Here is a 16,717-nt window from a genome sequence, read left to right as displayed (position 1 = left end):
GCAAATGGTTTGAAAAACCTGCGTCACCTTTTTTCTGCATTCCCTTTCCTCCCTCTCCCCTCCCCACCTCTTCTTTCCTTTTTTCCCCGCATTGCAATTAGCTGGTTGGGGCGGAAGCTCCAGTCAGCTGACTCCGAAGTCAGGCGGTCGGAGGGCTGAAGCTGGAACGACCTTCCTTTTCCCATCATCTGGGTTTTTTTTTGGTTGCCGCAATGTTTGCTCTGCTCTTACTGCAGCTTCTGCACGCGGGATTTGGATCGCCTGTAAGTTGATATTGCTGCTGCTATATCCCCCTCCCCATTTCCCCGATCGTAGCCTTGGTTATTTCTTGCGCAGGAGAAAGGCACTCTTTTGCATTTCCGCACTGGGCTCCCCGGAGCAGTGGAGGGTTGTGGGTCTGCTGCGTTATGGTGAGCGCAGTGCAATTCAATTCCACGCACCGCCATCTCTGAATGCAAGTGGGTCTCCTGTACGATGAGGGTTGGGTCGGGTGTGTGAAGAACAGGAGGGAACCGAGCCTTAGCAGATGGATCTGCGAGGACTGCATAGGGTTTTGAGCAGAATTCTGATTGAGGAAGTGCACAGAAAATAGAGTTGCAAAAGGGTGTGTTTCGCTTCGGCTGCATTGCTCTGTGTACATGAAATCACCCTTATCTTCGCCTAGCCCAGAGATCCACACAAGCTCCACAATTGCTCCTACTGCTTTTCCTCTGTTGCTGAACTCCCAGAGTGCTCTATAAAACGAATTTACTCCCCTGTCACTAGCAACTGAAGGGAGCGAGCCACAAGTGGACTTTGGAAAGCAGGTGATAGGTTGAAAGACTTCCTGTTGCATTTTAAGTGAAATAAATAAATGCTAGCCAGTATTGCATTGTATAAGGGACGGGGTGCACGGAAACGCCATTCACCTTCCCGCCGGAGTGGTACCTATTTATCTACTTGCACTTTTGACGTGCTTTCGAACTGCTAGGTTGGCAGGAGCTGGGACTGAGCAATGGGAGCTCACTCTGTCGTGGACCACCGACCTTCTGATTGGCAAGCCCTAGGCTCTGTGGTTTAGACCACAGCGTCACCTGCGTCTAATGCAGCTCATTAGCAGTAATATAAAAGGAAACAAGATATCTGTTCACCTGCTACTTTACATACAGTATGCATTTTAAAATCCAGTATTATGTAACCTTTTGCTAGAGGCTATTAGGTGTTGCTGACAGTGATTAGAATAAGAAGCAGACAGTGTTGTAGTTTTTAACAGCAACCAACTTTGACTCTTAATAGTGTTTGATGTTGCACATTGTTATTTCTAGCCAGTTTACATGGACGCAACCACAGCATAATTTTTCCCTACATTAGTTTTAGGAACAGGAATTGCCGCTTTGTTAGTACAAGTGCATGTTACATTATCTTGCTTTCATGAGCTTTGCTACGATGGAAAGTATAATTTTGGACAATCCAAAAAAAACCATTGGCATGTTTGGGCAAAACAGTAACTAACAAACAATGTTAAGGTCCCCAAAGCATTACGCATGGGAAACAATAGCTTAAACAAAGCGTCCTTGTTGAGAAGAGCGGAATCACAATGGCTACAACCATGTCAAAGATCTGAACGTGTGAATTACAAGCATACTCTTGTCTGCTATATTGCCTAATTGTAAGGAGCAGTCTTCTTGTTCAGAGCCGGCCCATCCACGACACTAGATGAGGCAGCCGCCTCAGGCGGCAGAAATGGAAGAGCACATGAGCACATGGTCCCACTGCCGCTGCAGAAGCAACCCAGGTAAGGGAGGCTTCAGAAGCGGCAGAAGGGCACTGTCTTCTCCTGGAAAGGAACTTTGGAAAGTACTTCTCCTTAAAGAGCAGCGCTTTCTGAAGTTCCCCACCCCTCCCTGGCACAGCCTGTTGGGAAGGCAAGGCTTGAGGAGATGGAGAGGGGCTTGCAGAGCCTCGTGCCCCCTTCCATCATGGGGGCAGCAGGGAAACTTCTGCCTCAGGCATTGACAGGCCTTGGACCACCCCTGGTCATGTGCCACAAACGAGACCACAAAAAAGTTCACGATTACAAGATTTTGTCAAGATTATACTGGCCAGGGTGGACAACATAACATTTGTGTTTGTGTGACTGATGTGTTCGTGATTTTTTTTTTAAGTGTTCCGAGTTTGTGCCAGTTGGGATTGTGTTTGCTGATGCTGCAGCTGCTGCGGGACAAAAACATCATGCAGGAACAGGAATTGACTCACCCTTTGTAGCAATCAGCCCTTTCCTTTCTCGCCTCACCAAGCTGTGATGTGTCCTTTTGGTGCCACTGCTAACCAAGACCACCTGAGCAATATGAGCTGCATTCCTAGAGCATCCATTGTATCTGTATCAGTTTGTGGTGCTGAACCCACAAAATGAGACAATATTTCCGAAAGCTGAGTAAACTTTGAGGGTGGGAACACTACTTATGAACTGCTAGCTGTAGTTGAATTGGTTCAGAGAAGGATCGTTTCTGATTCTTGTGCAAACTGGTTATACACGTGATGCCTATAATTTACAAAGTAAGAATACATTGTGGACATAAATGTGCTGCAAAGAGTCGCTGGAGGCCTCTTCTCGGAAGCTGGCTGGTACTTGTGAGTACTTCTGAGCCCCAAGGCTGTGCCAGCAAATCCTGGAGTTCAGCCATCTCCTCCCCCGGTCCTCCCTTGGGACTCAGAAGTACTCACGCGTAGCAGCCAGCTTCCGAGGAGATGCTTCCAAGGGATGGAACATTCCAGAGCCCTGTGGCCAAAAACCACCCCCTTGCTCTTCTGGCCCAGATCTCCCAGTTCTGGCTGGTGAGCTTCTCAAACGGCAGAATAAATGTGGAGGTTTTTGAATCGGACGGTTACACTTTCTGAAGCTCAAAATTCTGCTGCTGCATATGCAGTGGTACCTCGGTTGTCAGACGTAATCCATTCCAGAAAACTGTTTGACTTCCAAAATGTTCGACAACTGAGGCGCAATGAGCGGTCGGCAAATTCCATTGAGAAAATGGAGAAATGTGCCTCAGAAGTTGTTCGGCTTCCAAGGCGTGTTCAAAAATGGACGCATTCACTTCTGGGTTTTCGGCATTCGTGTTCCAAATCGTTCGGCTTCCAAGATGCTCAAAAACCGAGGTTCCACTGTACTTCTAATTCATTGTGTTTTGAAAATATTTTTGAGACAGCAATAGTTTTTTTAATCATAAAATGTAGTGTCGCAATTGCTGTGTATCATTGGTTCCTTTTTCCTGGTTTCTACACTAGGGAATGTTCTTTATTATCCAGAGCTGATGGTATTACTGGGTTTCAGACCAAGAAATCCCCCCAGAGCTACGTTGTTGCCTGCTGGAAAATATTGTAGAAGAACAAGGAAGAATCTGGGACCATTTAAGAATAAAGATGATCTTCAAAGAGTTGTCACTTAAAACTAAGGCTGCAGCAGTTGCTGGAATTGTCTTCTTCTCCATGATAGCATCTCGGACATTTTTGGCTGACAGGATTGAGGAGAAGCGTTTGAGGTGGCTGGTCAGACTGCAGATGTTACTATTTGCTAACGCCCTGATGTTCATAGGATCGCTTCACATATGGAGAAGCCTTGTGACCGTGTTCTACAGATCACCAACTCCCATGTTGTCCTGTTTCACCTTATGGAAAACAACTGTGTTAATGTTCCTGATTTTGGCACACTCCAGCTTTTTTACAGTTCTGCTGCTTGTTGCAGAGGAACCATATTTATTTTCTTTAGCTGCTCATACCTGCCTTGGAGGGTACATCCTCCTTATATTCTGCCTCTTTGTCCTAGGCTCCTTGGAACAAGTTTATAATCTCTTGCTCCAAAGACAGGCAAAGATGGGCAGTGCCAGTAAAAATGCCAAACTGGCAATAAAGCCAGCTCTAGCGGTTGTGTTGACGGTTGTGTTGACTGTTCTGGGACTCCTCAATGCTTCCCAGCCACCTGCAGTGAAGTCAGTAGCGATTCCTGTTCACAAACTGCCACCATCTATGGACCAGTTGAAGGTGGTCTTGCTTTCAGATATTCACCTGGGGCCAACCATTGGCAAGACCAAACTGGAAATGGTTGTAAAAATGGTTAGGGCCTTGAAACCGGATATCACGGTGATTGTGGGTGACTTGACTGATTCTGACGTGGAAGGCCTTGGGCATGCTGTGAAACCTCTTGGCATGCTTAACTCCCCACTGGGAACCTATTTTGTCACAGGAAACCATGAGTACTATACCTCTGATGTCAACAGTTGGTTTGAACTGCTGAAATCACTAAACATCCGCCCTCTGCATAATGAGAACGTCAAGATTATGTCCCCCAAGGGTAGGAGCGCCGATTGGTTTTGTCTGGCAGGGGTAGACGATATCGAGGCTACTGCAATGCATTACCCTGGCCATGGGATGGATTTAAATAAGGCTCTTGGAGGCTGTGGCACAGATCATGCCATCATTCTTCTTGCCCACCAGCCACTTGCTGCTAAATGGGCTCTCCAAGCTCGGCCAGATATAAATTTGATCTTGTCTGGGCATACTCACGGAGGGCAGATATTTCCTCTGAATATTGCTGCCTATTTCTTGAATCCATTCTTTGTTGGCTTGTACAAGGTCGGACAAAACACTTTTGTGTATGTTAGCCCAGGGACGTTTTATTATGGAATGCCAATGAGATTGGGAAGTAGAGCAGAAATAACTGAGATAATTCTGCGTTCTCACTCATCAGTATAAAATAATTTATTTCATTTGGCTTGTGCAGTGCATCGTCTTGTTCATAAAATGCCACAATTTCTCTGGAATACTGCTGAGCAGGTGCTTAGACCTGCAAGTCATGGAATCTTCTATTACTTCGGTTACCAAGCCCTGTTTTGAAATTAAAGTGGTATATAAATTAATAAAGAATAATTATAATGAATAAGATGAAGTACAAAATTTAATAGCTTTTTGGGATTCGAAACGCCCCTGAAACTTTAATGAAAACTCTGAGAATAGCCTACGTTTGGGGTGTGTAACATTGCCCCAGGTAAGAGACTGTGAAACAACAAGGTTGTGAGATAAGTTGTCAAACCAGAATGTTGTGTTTTTGAAAATTCCTATTTTATGCTTTTGTATGGTGGCACTTTCATATTTATCCAGAGTTCTTGCATTGATTTCTGTATTGGAGTGTTATGTTTTGATCTGTGAATTGCTGTTGAAATTGTTGAAATGCATTAAAAATATTAAATTAAAGCATACTCATTGTTGTGGCTTTTGGCGTGTTGTGTATTGCTGCTTCCCGCTTTGTGTATTGTGACCTACTCTGAACACAATCCCCTTTTGTGGAAAGTGGTATACAAATTAAAAGAAGACTCAAATCTAGCCCTGACTACAAGCAGGAATCTCTTCCCCAGCGACATACATCAAACTTATTACTAAACTGAAAACTATGGAGAGAACTGGTCTGAATAGAGATATTGGATTCTTGTCTCGTTACATATGCTAAAGCTATTTTTGGTCGCCTGCTTACTATCCCTTGCTTTTCCCCTCAGGACTAAGTGCAGTTGTTAACAGTCCAAGAGTCCAACAGTTTACCATACCCATTGAGTCCCATCACCCATCTCCTACTACCCTTCTGAGAAAAACACCTCCCCACCCTCCCACTAAGGGTCTGGTGACTTCTCTTTCAGTATATCTGAAGAAGTATGCATGCACACGAAAGCTTATACCCAGAACAAACTTAGATGGTCTCTAAGGTGCTACTGGACATTTTTTTAATTTTTTATTTATTCTCTACTGTTGGTGAGAGTGTCCCTGCTCATCCCAAGTGGACCTTTCGGTAGGATTGCTGTCTTGTCATGCTGTGGAAGAACTAAGTCATGCTGTGGAAGAACTTAAATGAGACTGTTTTGGTGGAATTAAAATCTTATTTTAGTACACGACCCAAGAACTTGCAACTTCTGCCTGAAATAGAGAAGTACGGTAGAGTGATTAGTAAGTAGATATTTAATTATATAGCACTGTCCGTGTGCATGGTGGTGGATGGAATGCAAGAGGAGGACTGGTCCCTGACTTGAGTTTACAGTCCAAAAATCAGTACAGGGAACAACAAAGAAAGCAGTCAGGGAAATGGGGAAGCAATCTGTGATTATTTCAGTTATGCTTATGCTTAGCTACCTGTAGGGCATGGGAACTAGGGGATTGTTCCAAAGATTTCATAGAACAGTTGGCTTTTAAACCGTGAGAGGTGGCATCAGGCAGGTGTTCTGACAAATGGGTTCAAGCTAAACTGGGCAGCGAGGGCAGAGCTTTTAAGGTTTGGTGGGATGTGAAGAGCAAGAGATCCAAGACAGAAGATCAGGGTTGGGAGAGAGAGGACGGCTAATACAGACCTAAAGGCATGCACCTGTAGAATAGGGTTATGAACGAAAAATATTAAAATAAGAGGGTTGAAAGAAAAAGCGGAAGGTAGCAATGTACAGTGGTACTTCAGGTTACAGATGCTTCAGGTTACAGACGCTTCATGTTACAGACTCTGCTAACCCAGAAATAGTACCTCAGGTTAAGAACTTTGCTTCAGGATGAGAACAGACATTGTGCGGTGGCAGCGGGAGGCCCCATTAGCTAAAGTGGTACCTCAGGTTAAGAACAATTTCGAGTTAAGAATGGACCTCCAGAACGAATCAAGTTACTAACCCGAGGTACCACTGTATTTATTTCCTCTGATTTGAACTATAAAATGGTGATTTTATTGAGTCAAGATGAGAGCGCGGCAGCAGTGGGAAAAAAGAAATGCTGATTTTGTAGAGAGAATTGATTTATAGATGTTTCTTTTAGGATTGAATATTCCAGTGCTGGTACAGATAATCAAAACGAAGTGAATGATTTGGCAGAAATAATAATGCCAGGGCAGGGATTTTGGCAGAAATAATGATGCCAGGGCAGGGTTATAATAAATATTCCCTAGCACAGGGGTGACTAACCTGCACCACCTAGATATTATTGAACTCACAACTCCTATCAGCCCCAGCTTGCATGTCCAATGTAACATTCGGAGGGCTGCAGGCCACTTCTGCTGTAAAGGTTAAAATTGTAATTTTGGTAACGTTTGATCAGCACAGCGGTTCGTTTTGGGTCTTGTATGTGTGGTGGTCAGTTCTGTTACTGTTTGCCTTAAACGAATAAATTCTGGACCGGAGGTGGGAAAATATTGGTTAGAGGAAAGTGTGCCTCCCTCTCCTAGCATGGAAGGGCCGTGTCTCTGCTTGTGTTAAAAAATAAAATAAAATAATAGTTGGTTTAGGATTAAGATATGTTGAATTGTAGAATACTATGGATTGAGATTATGATGAAAAGGAAGGAAGTTAGTAATTTGAATTAGTTAATTGGATTAGAAAATGAGTATTGGAAAATTGCTAAATGAGATTTAATGAAAATCAGTTAGGAAGGATTTGAGGAAGTCACTTAACAATGGAAATTAGCTTGGATTTTGATTGGAAGAAATTGTCTATGTTTGTCTGTTTTCTATATGTTTTGTTTTTTATGTTATGTTGTATTTGTGAAAAATGTGGAAATTCAATAAAAAAATTTGAAAATAAAATAAAAACTTCTGTTCTTTCCCGAAAGCTAAAGCTCCTGTCCACCTAACATATCTTCACAGGTCACATCCCAGAGAAGCTTTGGGATCGATTATGCCCACAACTGCTTCCTCAAGGATGGGAAACCATTCCGTTACATCTCGGGCAGCTTCCATTACTCCCGCGTTCCCCGGTACTACTGGAAAGACCGCCTCTTGAAGATGAAGATGGCAGGTCTTGATGCCATCCAAACGTAGGTAGCAAGAGTGGTTGTCAGGCAACCATTAAAAGGGGTGAGGCATCCTCTGAAGGTATGGCCCGAGTTATGTATTGCAGTGGCGTAGCGTGGGGGGTGCAGGGGGGGCCGGCCGCACCGGGCGCAACATCTGGGGGTTAGGGTTAGGGGGCGCAAATCCACGGGTTAGGGGGCACAAATTACTTGCCTTGCCCCGGGTGCTGACAACCCACGCTACGCCACTGATGTATTGACTTTATTGGCAAAGAGCCAGAAGGTGTAGCAATACAGGAAACTCATTACAATTGTAGGAGAAAAATTGGCTAGAGTCTAGTTCACGAGATCTGTTGTCCGTTTCCCAACTAAAAGGTAGCCAGGAACACATTCTAAAAGCGGTGTAATACAGTTACTCTCGACCTCCGTTTATTCCAGAGCAAGGTACTGCTACCTAAAATGAGCAGATATATACCGTATTTTTCGCCCCATAGGGTGCACCGGCCCATAGGGCACACCTAGTTTTTTTGGGGGGTGGGGGAAATAAAGGAAAAAAAATATTCCCCCCCCCCAGGCACAGGGCTGGGGCAGGGGAAGCCCGAGCTTCCCCCGACCCCAGTCCCCAGAACAGGCTGCTATCCGCAAGCCTAGGGAGCCCGGCAGGAAGTCGCGCCGGTCTCTCCAGGCTTGCGGATATCTTCCCGAAGCCCGGGGCGTGTGGCTCAGCGTGCCCCAGGCTTTGGGATGCAGGCAGCTCCCACCGGCAGCCTCCAAACCAGGTCGGGGAACAGCGGGAAGGTGCGCTCCGCCTCCCCGCTGTCCCCCGAGCTTGTGGGGCTGGCGGTGGGGAAAGCAGCGCTTCTCCCCACTGCCAGCCTCCAAACCAGGTCGGGGAACAGCGGGAAGGCGTGCTCCACCTGCCCGCTGTCCCCCGAGCTTGTGGGGCTGACGGTGGGGAAAGCAGCGCTGCTTTCCCCATCGCCAGCCTCCAAACCAGGTCAGGTTTGGATGCTTCTATCCGCAAGCCTTGGGAGCCCGACGGGAACTCCAGCGGAGCTCCCAAGGCTTCTGGATAGCTTCCTGAATCCTGGAGAGGAAGAGGGGTCGGTGCGCACCAACCCCTCTCGCTCTCCAGGCTTCAGCGAAAGCCTGCATTCGCCCCATAGGACACACACAGATTTCCCCTTCATTTTTGGAGGGGGAAAAGTGCGTCTTATAGGGCGAAAAATACAGTATGTGCATCCAGCTTATTGCTTCTGCCTCCCTTGTGCTGCGGCAGTTCAAGAGGTATTGGCGCAGTCAGGCATTTCTGCCTGCTTGCTTCTTCAGGGGGGGGGGGGAGCAGAACAGTATGCTGTGCTTTAAAGTATGTCAAAATGCGTCTCCGGGGTAAAAGTTGCTTTCTGCAATTTGCATAAACTGCAAATTAAGAAAAGTTGGATGCACTTGATCATTCTTCTTCTTCTTATTATTATTTTACTTCTTCTAGTCATGGGGAAAGTCTATGCCATCTATCAAGATTTTACCAAGCTTTGCCCATTTGTTCTCCAGACTATTTTTGCAGGGTCAGCAACTAGAACCTTGCTGCATCAAAAAGAAACAATACTGGTGCTCATGTGACACTGAATTCTATGTCCTATCACCCTTCCTTGGTGACAGATTTTGTTCTTCTATCTTCTCCATGACCTGCTCCTCAGTAATGGCATTCTTATTTAGAGCAGATATAATGACAAACCTTTTTCAGTGTTATGCTTTTGTGAAAGCTTTGCTGCTTTTGCATCTCTAAAACTGCAATATCCCTATCAACGTAGCCCTCCCAAAGTGTGATTCTAAGATAGAGCCACCAGAGAGAGCTAGATTCATGTGCTCTGACATGCTGAAAAGCTTGTTGGAAGCAGCCAGCAGCACAATCGCTTCATCATGCATGAGAAAAGCACAGTCTATACCGGGGCCAGCAACCTTTTTCAGCCGTGGGCCGGTCCACCATCTTCCAGACCATGTGGGGGTCAGACTATATTTTTTTGGGGGGAAATGAACGATTTCCTATGCCCCACAAATAACCCAGAGATGCATTTTAAATAAAAGCACACATTCTGCTAATGTAAAAACACCAGGCAGACCCCACACATAACCCAGAGATGCATTTTAAATAAAAGGACACACACTACTTGTGTAAAAACACGCTGATTACCGGACCATCCGCCAGCCAGATTGAGAAGGCGATTGGGCCGCATCCGGCCCCCGGGCCTTAGGTTGCCTACCCCTGGTCTATACTGAAAGGTTCTCCTGCGCGAGCCTTGTCAAAGTGAATGGCAACCGTACAAAAGCTTTGCTCATGTTAGACAACTTTCTCCCGAGTTGTGTTAAAAATCTACGGAAAAACAAATCCTTTAGCTTGGATCCAAAGAGCCGCAAGCAGAGGAAAAAGTATGGTGTGCAGTTCTGTGCACGTAAGCACAAATCAAAACACACCAGATTGGTGCACAATTAAGAGGGAGTGGCATGCTTTTTGCATGAATTCCCACCCAACTCTGAACCCCCTGGTGCGAAGGCCTGTTCATGTATTCATATCCCACCTGGCTGTTAGCTGAAATTCCTCCAGGTGCAATTATATTGCTGCTTGTGTCATTTTTGTAATTCTAAAGTAAGAGGCGTATGTGGTTTTTGCAGGTATGTCCCGTGGAACTTTCACGAAGTTGAGCCAGGAGTTTACAACTTCGCTGGTGATCGAGACCTTGAGAGTTTCCTGCGGCTTGCCGATGAGATTGGCTTGCTAGTCATCCTGAGAGCTGGGCCATATATATGTGCAGAATGGGACATGGTAAATATTTATCCTCATTTGTTGAGGCCAGAGGGCATTGCACGAGAGGACGTGTTATCCCATGCTTTCCAGTGTATTGCAAAAAGTCTGATCTTTTGCAGAAGCAGTTGTGTTGCAGGTTTGCTGCGCAAGCTTTCCCAATCGGCTATAACTGCACAGCCTGAATTTGCCAGGGTGGGATAGAATCCCAATAATAATAATAATAATAATAATAATAATAATTTATTATTTATACCCCGCCCATCTGGCTGGGTTTCCCCAGCCACTCTGGGCAGCTTCCAACAGAATATTAAAATACAATAGTCTATTAAACATGAAAAGCTTCCCTAAACCCAAGAATAGTGACAGTCTGGAAACGCTCTTGGTTTTCACGTTTGACTGACATTCACAAGATACTGGACATGGAATACCGTGATGCCCTAAATGCAGCTTGTCTGCTCATTTCCATCCCAAAATTGGTCCAACCCCACCTGCTCCTTCAACTATAGTCTTGGTTCAGTTCCTTGGCCACGCTGGAGCCCAACATAAAGAAGAGAATCAAGAAAAGCCATTTTAAAATATGGTGGTTTTAAGTCAATATTGGAATCGGTGCTTATATAGTTGCTTATATGAGTTTGGGTGCTAGGATTTCCCTGCATAATGTGATGCTATCATCAATCATAGTATTGAGCAGTAGGGCTGGGCGATATCTGGTTTTCAACATCATGATGTATCACCAGCTAAACATCAGAATACTCCAGTATATATCACAATGCCTGAAATAAGGATGAAGCTGTGTAGATGCATTGGCTGGTTTCACGGTTTTCCCCACATTGTGATTTTTGCGCGCACACACACACAGTATATTGCCAGGTCAAAAATTATGAAACCAATATAACGATATGGACTTCAAACCAGTTTTGGAAGATAAATTAATATATCACCCAGCTCTAACACCCATCATGATTTGTGATATGTTGCCAAGTCAAAAACTATGAAACGGATATAATGATATTATATGGTATTATATATGATATTATATTCAGACCAGTTTTGGAAGATAAATTAAAATATCTCACCCAGCCCTGTTTGGCAGATTTTAAAGGATGTGATCTTGATAATGTCAATGATAGATTTTTAAGACCCACTTAGTACCAAACATGGAAGGGGCTGTTTGACCAAAGCCTTCCTTACCTCGGTTGCATGGCAGTGCCCACAAAGTGACAGCAGCGGGTTCCCTGCAAGATCTCACGAGACCTTGCGAGATTTGGGCAACATATTGGTGAAAGCTGGCACCACTTCGCCGGTGGCAGAGGTGCCTCTTAGGCTTCTGCTGCCCAAGGTGGCAGCCTCAGCCTGCTTCGTGTGTGTGCCGGCCCTGATACCACCCCCCTCAAAGTGTCGTGCTGTGCCACCTCTGAGGGTATGGAGCCATTTGGATGGCCCTCAAAATCCTTTGAAGAGGCCACTGTCCATTTGGATGAAGGTGGTGCAACACAACTCTGCTGGGGTCAGAGCCATGGCTTCATGTTGATTTTAGGGTTCTTTTACCCAGCTCTGAGCACTAGGTCAGGCCACGCAGCTCATACACCTGCATTGTTAAGTAGTAGATGAGGACTGTGAATTCAGCATAGTAACCCCAAGATTGTGAAACTCCTCCCAACTGAGATTAGAAAGGTTCCTTCCTTCCTGCACTTCACATGCATGACTAAGACTTCCTTCTTCCTGCAGGCATTTTAAAATAATGTTTGTTTTGATGATAATAATAAAAAATTGCGTTATTGTCCCGCTTTCTGTGGATTGTCTTAATGTACACCACTTAGAGTTAATTTGGATATGCGGAAAATATTAAAAATAAATTTAAGGAACCACAGAAATAGGGGGAAGGAAGTCAAGTTTTGAAATGTTAAAATGACTGTAAAATTATTGAAATGTATAAACCTGAAAGTCATAAATTATATATATACACACACATATATATAAATAAATATAAAATGAACTCTGATGACAAAAAATGTACACCACTAGAAATTTGAATAATTAAATTAAATTATAAATATATAAATATATAAATTATATACACACACACATATAAATAAATATGAAATGAACTCTGATGACAAAAAATGTACACCACTTAGAAATGTGAATAATTAAGGAGTATAAAAATGCCTTAAATGAACAAATAATACTATTCCTGCTGGCTGGCTATTATAGTAGATGCTTCCAGAGGGTGGAAATCCATCTATTTTCTGAGGCAAGTATCTTTATATGTTTTTGCTTTCCAAGTATATTTTACAGTTTTCTTTTTTCCTTTCTAGGGAGGTCTACCTGCCTGGCTATTAGAAAAAGAAACCATCGTCCTTAGATCTTCTGATGCAGGTAACGAGTTCAAGAAAATGTGCAGTGTTGAATATGATTACTTAAGACGACATTGCTAGAAGTCAAATGTGAAGTTCATACCTGTGAGCCGGTTGTTATCCTCCATCCCCCATGTGCCCATGTGATCTCATGGCTTACCTTAGGTATGTGATTAAGTAGATAAAGGTAACTTTATAGTTCTCTAGCCTATATCCAGGGATAGTTGGAAATGATGGCATGAAGGGGGGACAAATGGAAGACACACCTTGAATGTGTGAATCAGCCCATAAAATGCTCTTTACACATTTTGGGGGAGCAGTGATGGAAGAGTTTAAGAGACAAGCAAGGGCTACTCCCATTTTTGAGCATCTAAACCATGACTGTAACTCAGTTCTGGCCCACACTTTAAGCAAAACATGGAGGTTTTTGGTTTGGCAGAGAGCTGAAGTAAAGAGAAACATGGCGGCCTTCATGTTAGCAATGCCAGGAATTTGAAGGATTTGCGTACGTTTAATTATTTTATAGACATTCAAGAACTAAGCAACGGGGAAATAAACAACTTTTGCATAAAACAATTAATAACTTTCAATGTATGCAATCTCTCTTTTATATTTTTCCAGATTACTTGGCAGCTGTAGAAAGATGGATGGGGGTCTTACTACCAAAGATGAAGGTTCATCTTTACCAGAACGGAGGCCCAATTATTATGGTGCAGGTAAAATTATGAAATTGAAATAAATACATGCATGGAATTTCCTATAATATACAGTGGTGCCCCGCAAGACGAATGCCTCACAAGACGGAAAACCCGCTAGACGAAAGGGTTTTCCGTTTTTCAATGCGCTTCGCAGGACGAATTTCCCTATAGGCTTGCTTCGCAAGACGAAAATGTCTTGCGAGTCTTGAGATTTTTTTCCGCTCCCCACCCCCTTTTTCTAAGCCGCTAAACCGCTAATAGCCTTTTAGCAGCTAATCCGCTAAGCCTTTAATAGCCTTTAATAGCCTTTGATAGCCACTAAACCGCTAATAGCGCTAATCCTCTAAGCCGCTAATAGGGTTGCTTCACAAGACGAAAAAACCGCTAGACGAAGAGACTCACAGAATGAATTAATTTCGTCTTGCGAGGCACCACTGTACATGAAAATGAAAACAAAAACAAAAACCCACGAAAACCTGAATGCTGTTAGTGCCAAGAATTAGGAATAAAGATCTTATTTATTGAACATGGTGAGAACGACCATAGCCAGTACATGGATAAGTGGTTTGAAGCAGTCTGGCAGACAGCTTTGTTGGAAAAGCTAACATGGAAACTGCAGATAGCAAGAGGCCAAAAGGAAAACGATAACTTTTATACAGTATGGGGCAATTTTATTGAACACACAGGTAGTGGGGCCCATAGGGGAGTAGTCTTTGGGGTGGGTAGCACAGTTTGGAATACATGAAGCAAATGTTTTAACCTTTCAGATTAAATGTGTTCCTTCCTTTTAATGAGATTGGACTCCACGATGTGTTATTTTATGGTTTTTAAGATTATGAGAAATATATGCTACTTTAAAATTTAAAAAACAAACAAGGAACAGTCCTCTTGAGAATGTGGGCCACACAGGCTCATTCCTACAATTTATTTCATTCATATATGTTTAGATCTCATTGAACAAATGGCTCACTTGCACATAGTGGCATCTAGATGGTTAGGATACTTCGCAGTGTGTTTGAGCCCTAAATTAACATACACCTAATCTAAGACTCTGGTGAGTAAAGAAGACAGAAGAGGGACTATTTCTACCTATCCTCTCAACCTCAAAATGGAGTCCTCAGAATGTGGTTAAGCTGCTTCCAGGCAACCCAGGAAGTTGAAATTTGTGTTAGGATACAGTGGTACCCCGCAAGACGAATGCCTTGCAAGACAGAAAACCCGCTAGACGAAAGGGTTTTCCGTTTTTTGATGCGCTTCGCAGGACGAATTTCCCTATGGGCTTGCTTCGCAAGACGAAAATGTCTTGCGAGTCTTGAGATTTTTCCCCGCTCCCCACCCCCTTTTTCTAAGCCGCTAAACCGCTAATAGCCTTTTAGCAGCTAATCCGCTAATCCCTTAAGCCGCTAATAGCCGCTAAGCCGCTAATAGGGTTGCTTCGCAAGACGAAAAAACCGCTAGACGAAGAGACTCGCGGAACGAATTAATTTCGTCTTGCGAGGCACCACTGTATTTCCGTTCCACCTTAAAAGGGAGCAGGATGTTTGTGTCACAGCCTGCGTATTTCCTGTTTCACAGGATGTTTCTGTGAAGCAGGCAGTCATGTTTTCTCTTTGTTCTGACCAACGCTGAATAAAGTTGTAAATATGCTCTCCTGAGTGCATCTTTCTCTGTGTGCATTATCTGCTGATAGAGCGTGCATCGGCTCTGGAATGTGGCAAGCTATTTCTGGAGCTCGTGTCGCTAATTGCTGATACTGCGTGTCTACGGGAGATCGATGGACATCCGGAGACGACGTGGAGTCATGATGGACTTTGTCTCCCTGGCAGTATCCCAACAATTTGCTCTAACAGCAGCCTACATTTCACTGATTACTAGGAAAGCCTTAAAAAATGGAACATTTTTGCATCTAATAGTCAAAACTTGAGACACAAAGTTTTCCTCACCATGGGGGCCATCACTCCAGCACATATTGAGCCTAGCAGAATGTGGAGTGTTTGGTTATGAGACTCCATTGGTTTTTCACAAACTTCAGGCCGACCAAGGCTACAATCCTATATATGCATTTTCTCGAAAGTAAATATCATTGGCATGCATAGGTTTGCAGAGAGGTTTAAAGAACACACCCAGAGGTAGCTTGGAGCCTTCTTACAAAATGCAAGCTTCATTTACTAGTAGCGAATAAGCTTTTTACTTTTCTTCTAAAATGGCTCCACGTTAATGCAATGCAGTATTATGTATCACAATCAAATACGGCAGCAGCTTTGATAATTCTATACAGGACTTTAAGAAAATAGATCATACTGAAAATTACTCCAGATATAATTGCTACTGCTAGACATCTTCCTGGGTCCACTATTATGTGAGTGGCACAAATTGCTTGCAAGGCAGAAGTCTGATAAGGAGATCAGTATAAATTAGTATTAAAAAGCAGTGTTATTGAATAGTATTTTAAGCTGCTCACATGGATTTAAATCAATATTTTTTGTTTCCTATGAAAAGAGGGTATTTAAAGCAGTTAGCATGTCTTGGGGACATCATAATAAAGACTGCTACTTTGGAAAAATGTTCCCCCATAATTCCCAAAAAGATGTGCGGGAGAGGTTTTTAATTGTGGAAATATGATCTAATTTTAGTTGGTTTTTTTTTTTTTTAATGATTATTTGAACTTCTCTTGTTTTTCTACACATTATAATATTTCTATTTATCGGTTAACTTCGATGCTAGTTGACGGTTGTCAGCTGTTTTTCCTTACTAATTTTATGTGTGTGTTTGGTTTAGGTTGAAAATGAATACGGAAGCTACTTCACCTGCGATTTTGATTACCTTCGTTACCTGCAGAGCCTTTTCCGTCAGCACCTGGGGGATGAAGTGGTGCTGTTCACCACAGATGGCGCAAGCAAGTTTTTATTGAGATGTGGGACTCTTCAAGGCCTTTATTCCACTGTGGATTTTGGACCAGGTTGGTTGCTGTCTTGGGCAGCGCAACTAACTGGAAGCAAGCTTGTGGGAAATTTACTCGCAAGTACGGTGGAATTTATTTCCAAGTAAAGATGCAGAGATTTTTTGGCAGATATATATTT

General features: G+C 43.6%; 2 protein-coding genes across 3 annotated transcripts in view; both read left to right on the top strand.

Moving 5' to 3' along the window:
• Positions 1-124: 124 nt before the first annotated feature.
• On the top strand, positions 125-5,231 carry TMPPE (transmembrane protein with metallophosphoesterase domain). The gene is made up of 2 exons (XM_083406959.1): positions 125-263; positions 3,265-5,231. The coding sequence occupies exon 2, from the start codon at positions 3,400-3,402 to the stop codon at positions 4,726-4,728; it is 1,329 nt and encodes a 442-aa protein (XP_083263085.1). The 5' UTR covers positions 125-263; positions 3,265-3,399; the 3' UTR covers positions 4,729-5,231.
• Positions 134-16,717, top strand: part of GLB1 (galactosidase beta 1) — a 39,812-nt gene continuing 23,228 nt past the window's right edge. The window contains exons 1-7 of one of the 2 annotated variants that reach the window (XM_083406955.1): positions 134-263; positions 5,802-5,967; positions 7,634-7,803; positions 10,450-10,600; positions 12,901-12,961; positions 13,561-13,655; positions 16,416-16,596. In XM_083406955.1, the coding sequence (XP_083263081.1) occupies positions 7,772-7,803; positions 10,450-10,600; positions 12,901-12,961; positions 13,561-13,655; positions 16,416-16,596 (520 nt within the window). In that variant the 5' untranslated portion in view covers positions 134-263; positions 5,802-5,967; positions 7,634-7,771. The remainder of the gene's footprint in view (positions 264-5,801; positions 5,968-7,633; positions 7,804-10,449; positions 10,601-12,900; positions 12,962-13,560; positions 13,656-16,415; positions 16,597-16,717) is intronic. The other variant, XM_083406954.1, reaches the window with a different exon arrangement.

The sequence above is a fragment of the Podarcis tiliguerta genome (assembly GCF_965153285.1).
Source record: "Podarcis tiliguerta genome assembly, chromosome: 12".
Taxonomy (NCBI): Eukaryota; Metazoa; Chordata; class Lepidosauria; order Squamata; family Lacertidae; genus Podarcis; species Podarcis tiliguerta.
Note: the sequence above shows the minus strand (reverse complement) of the source record. Positions and strands in the feature narration are given on the sequence as shown.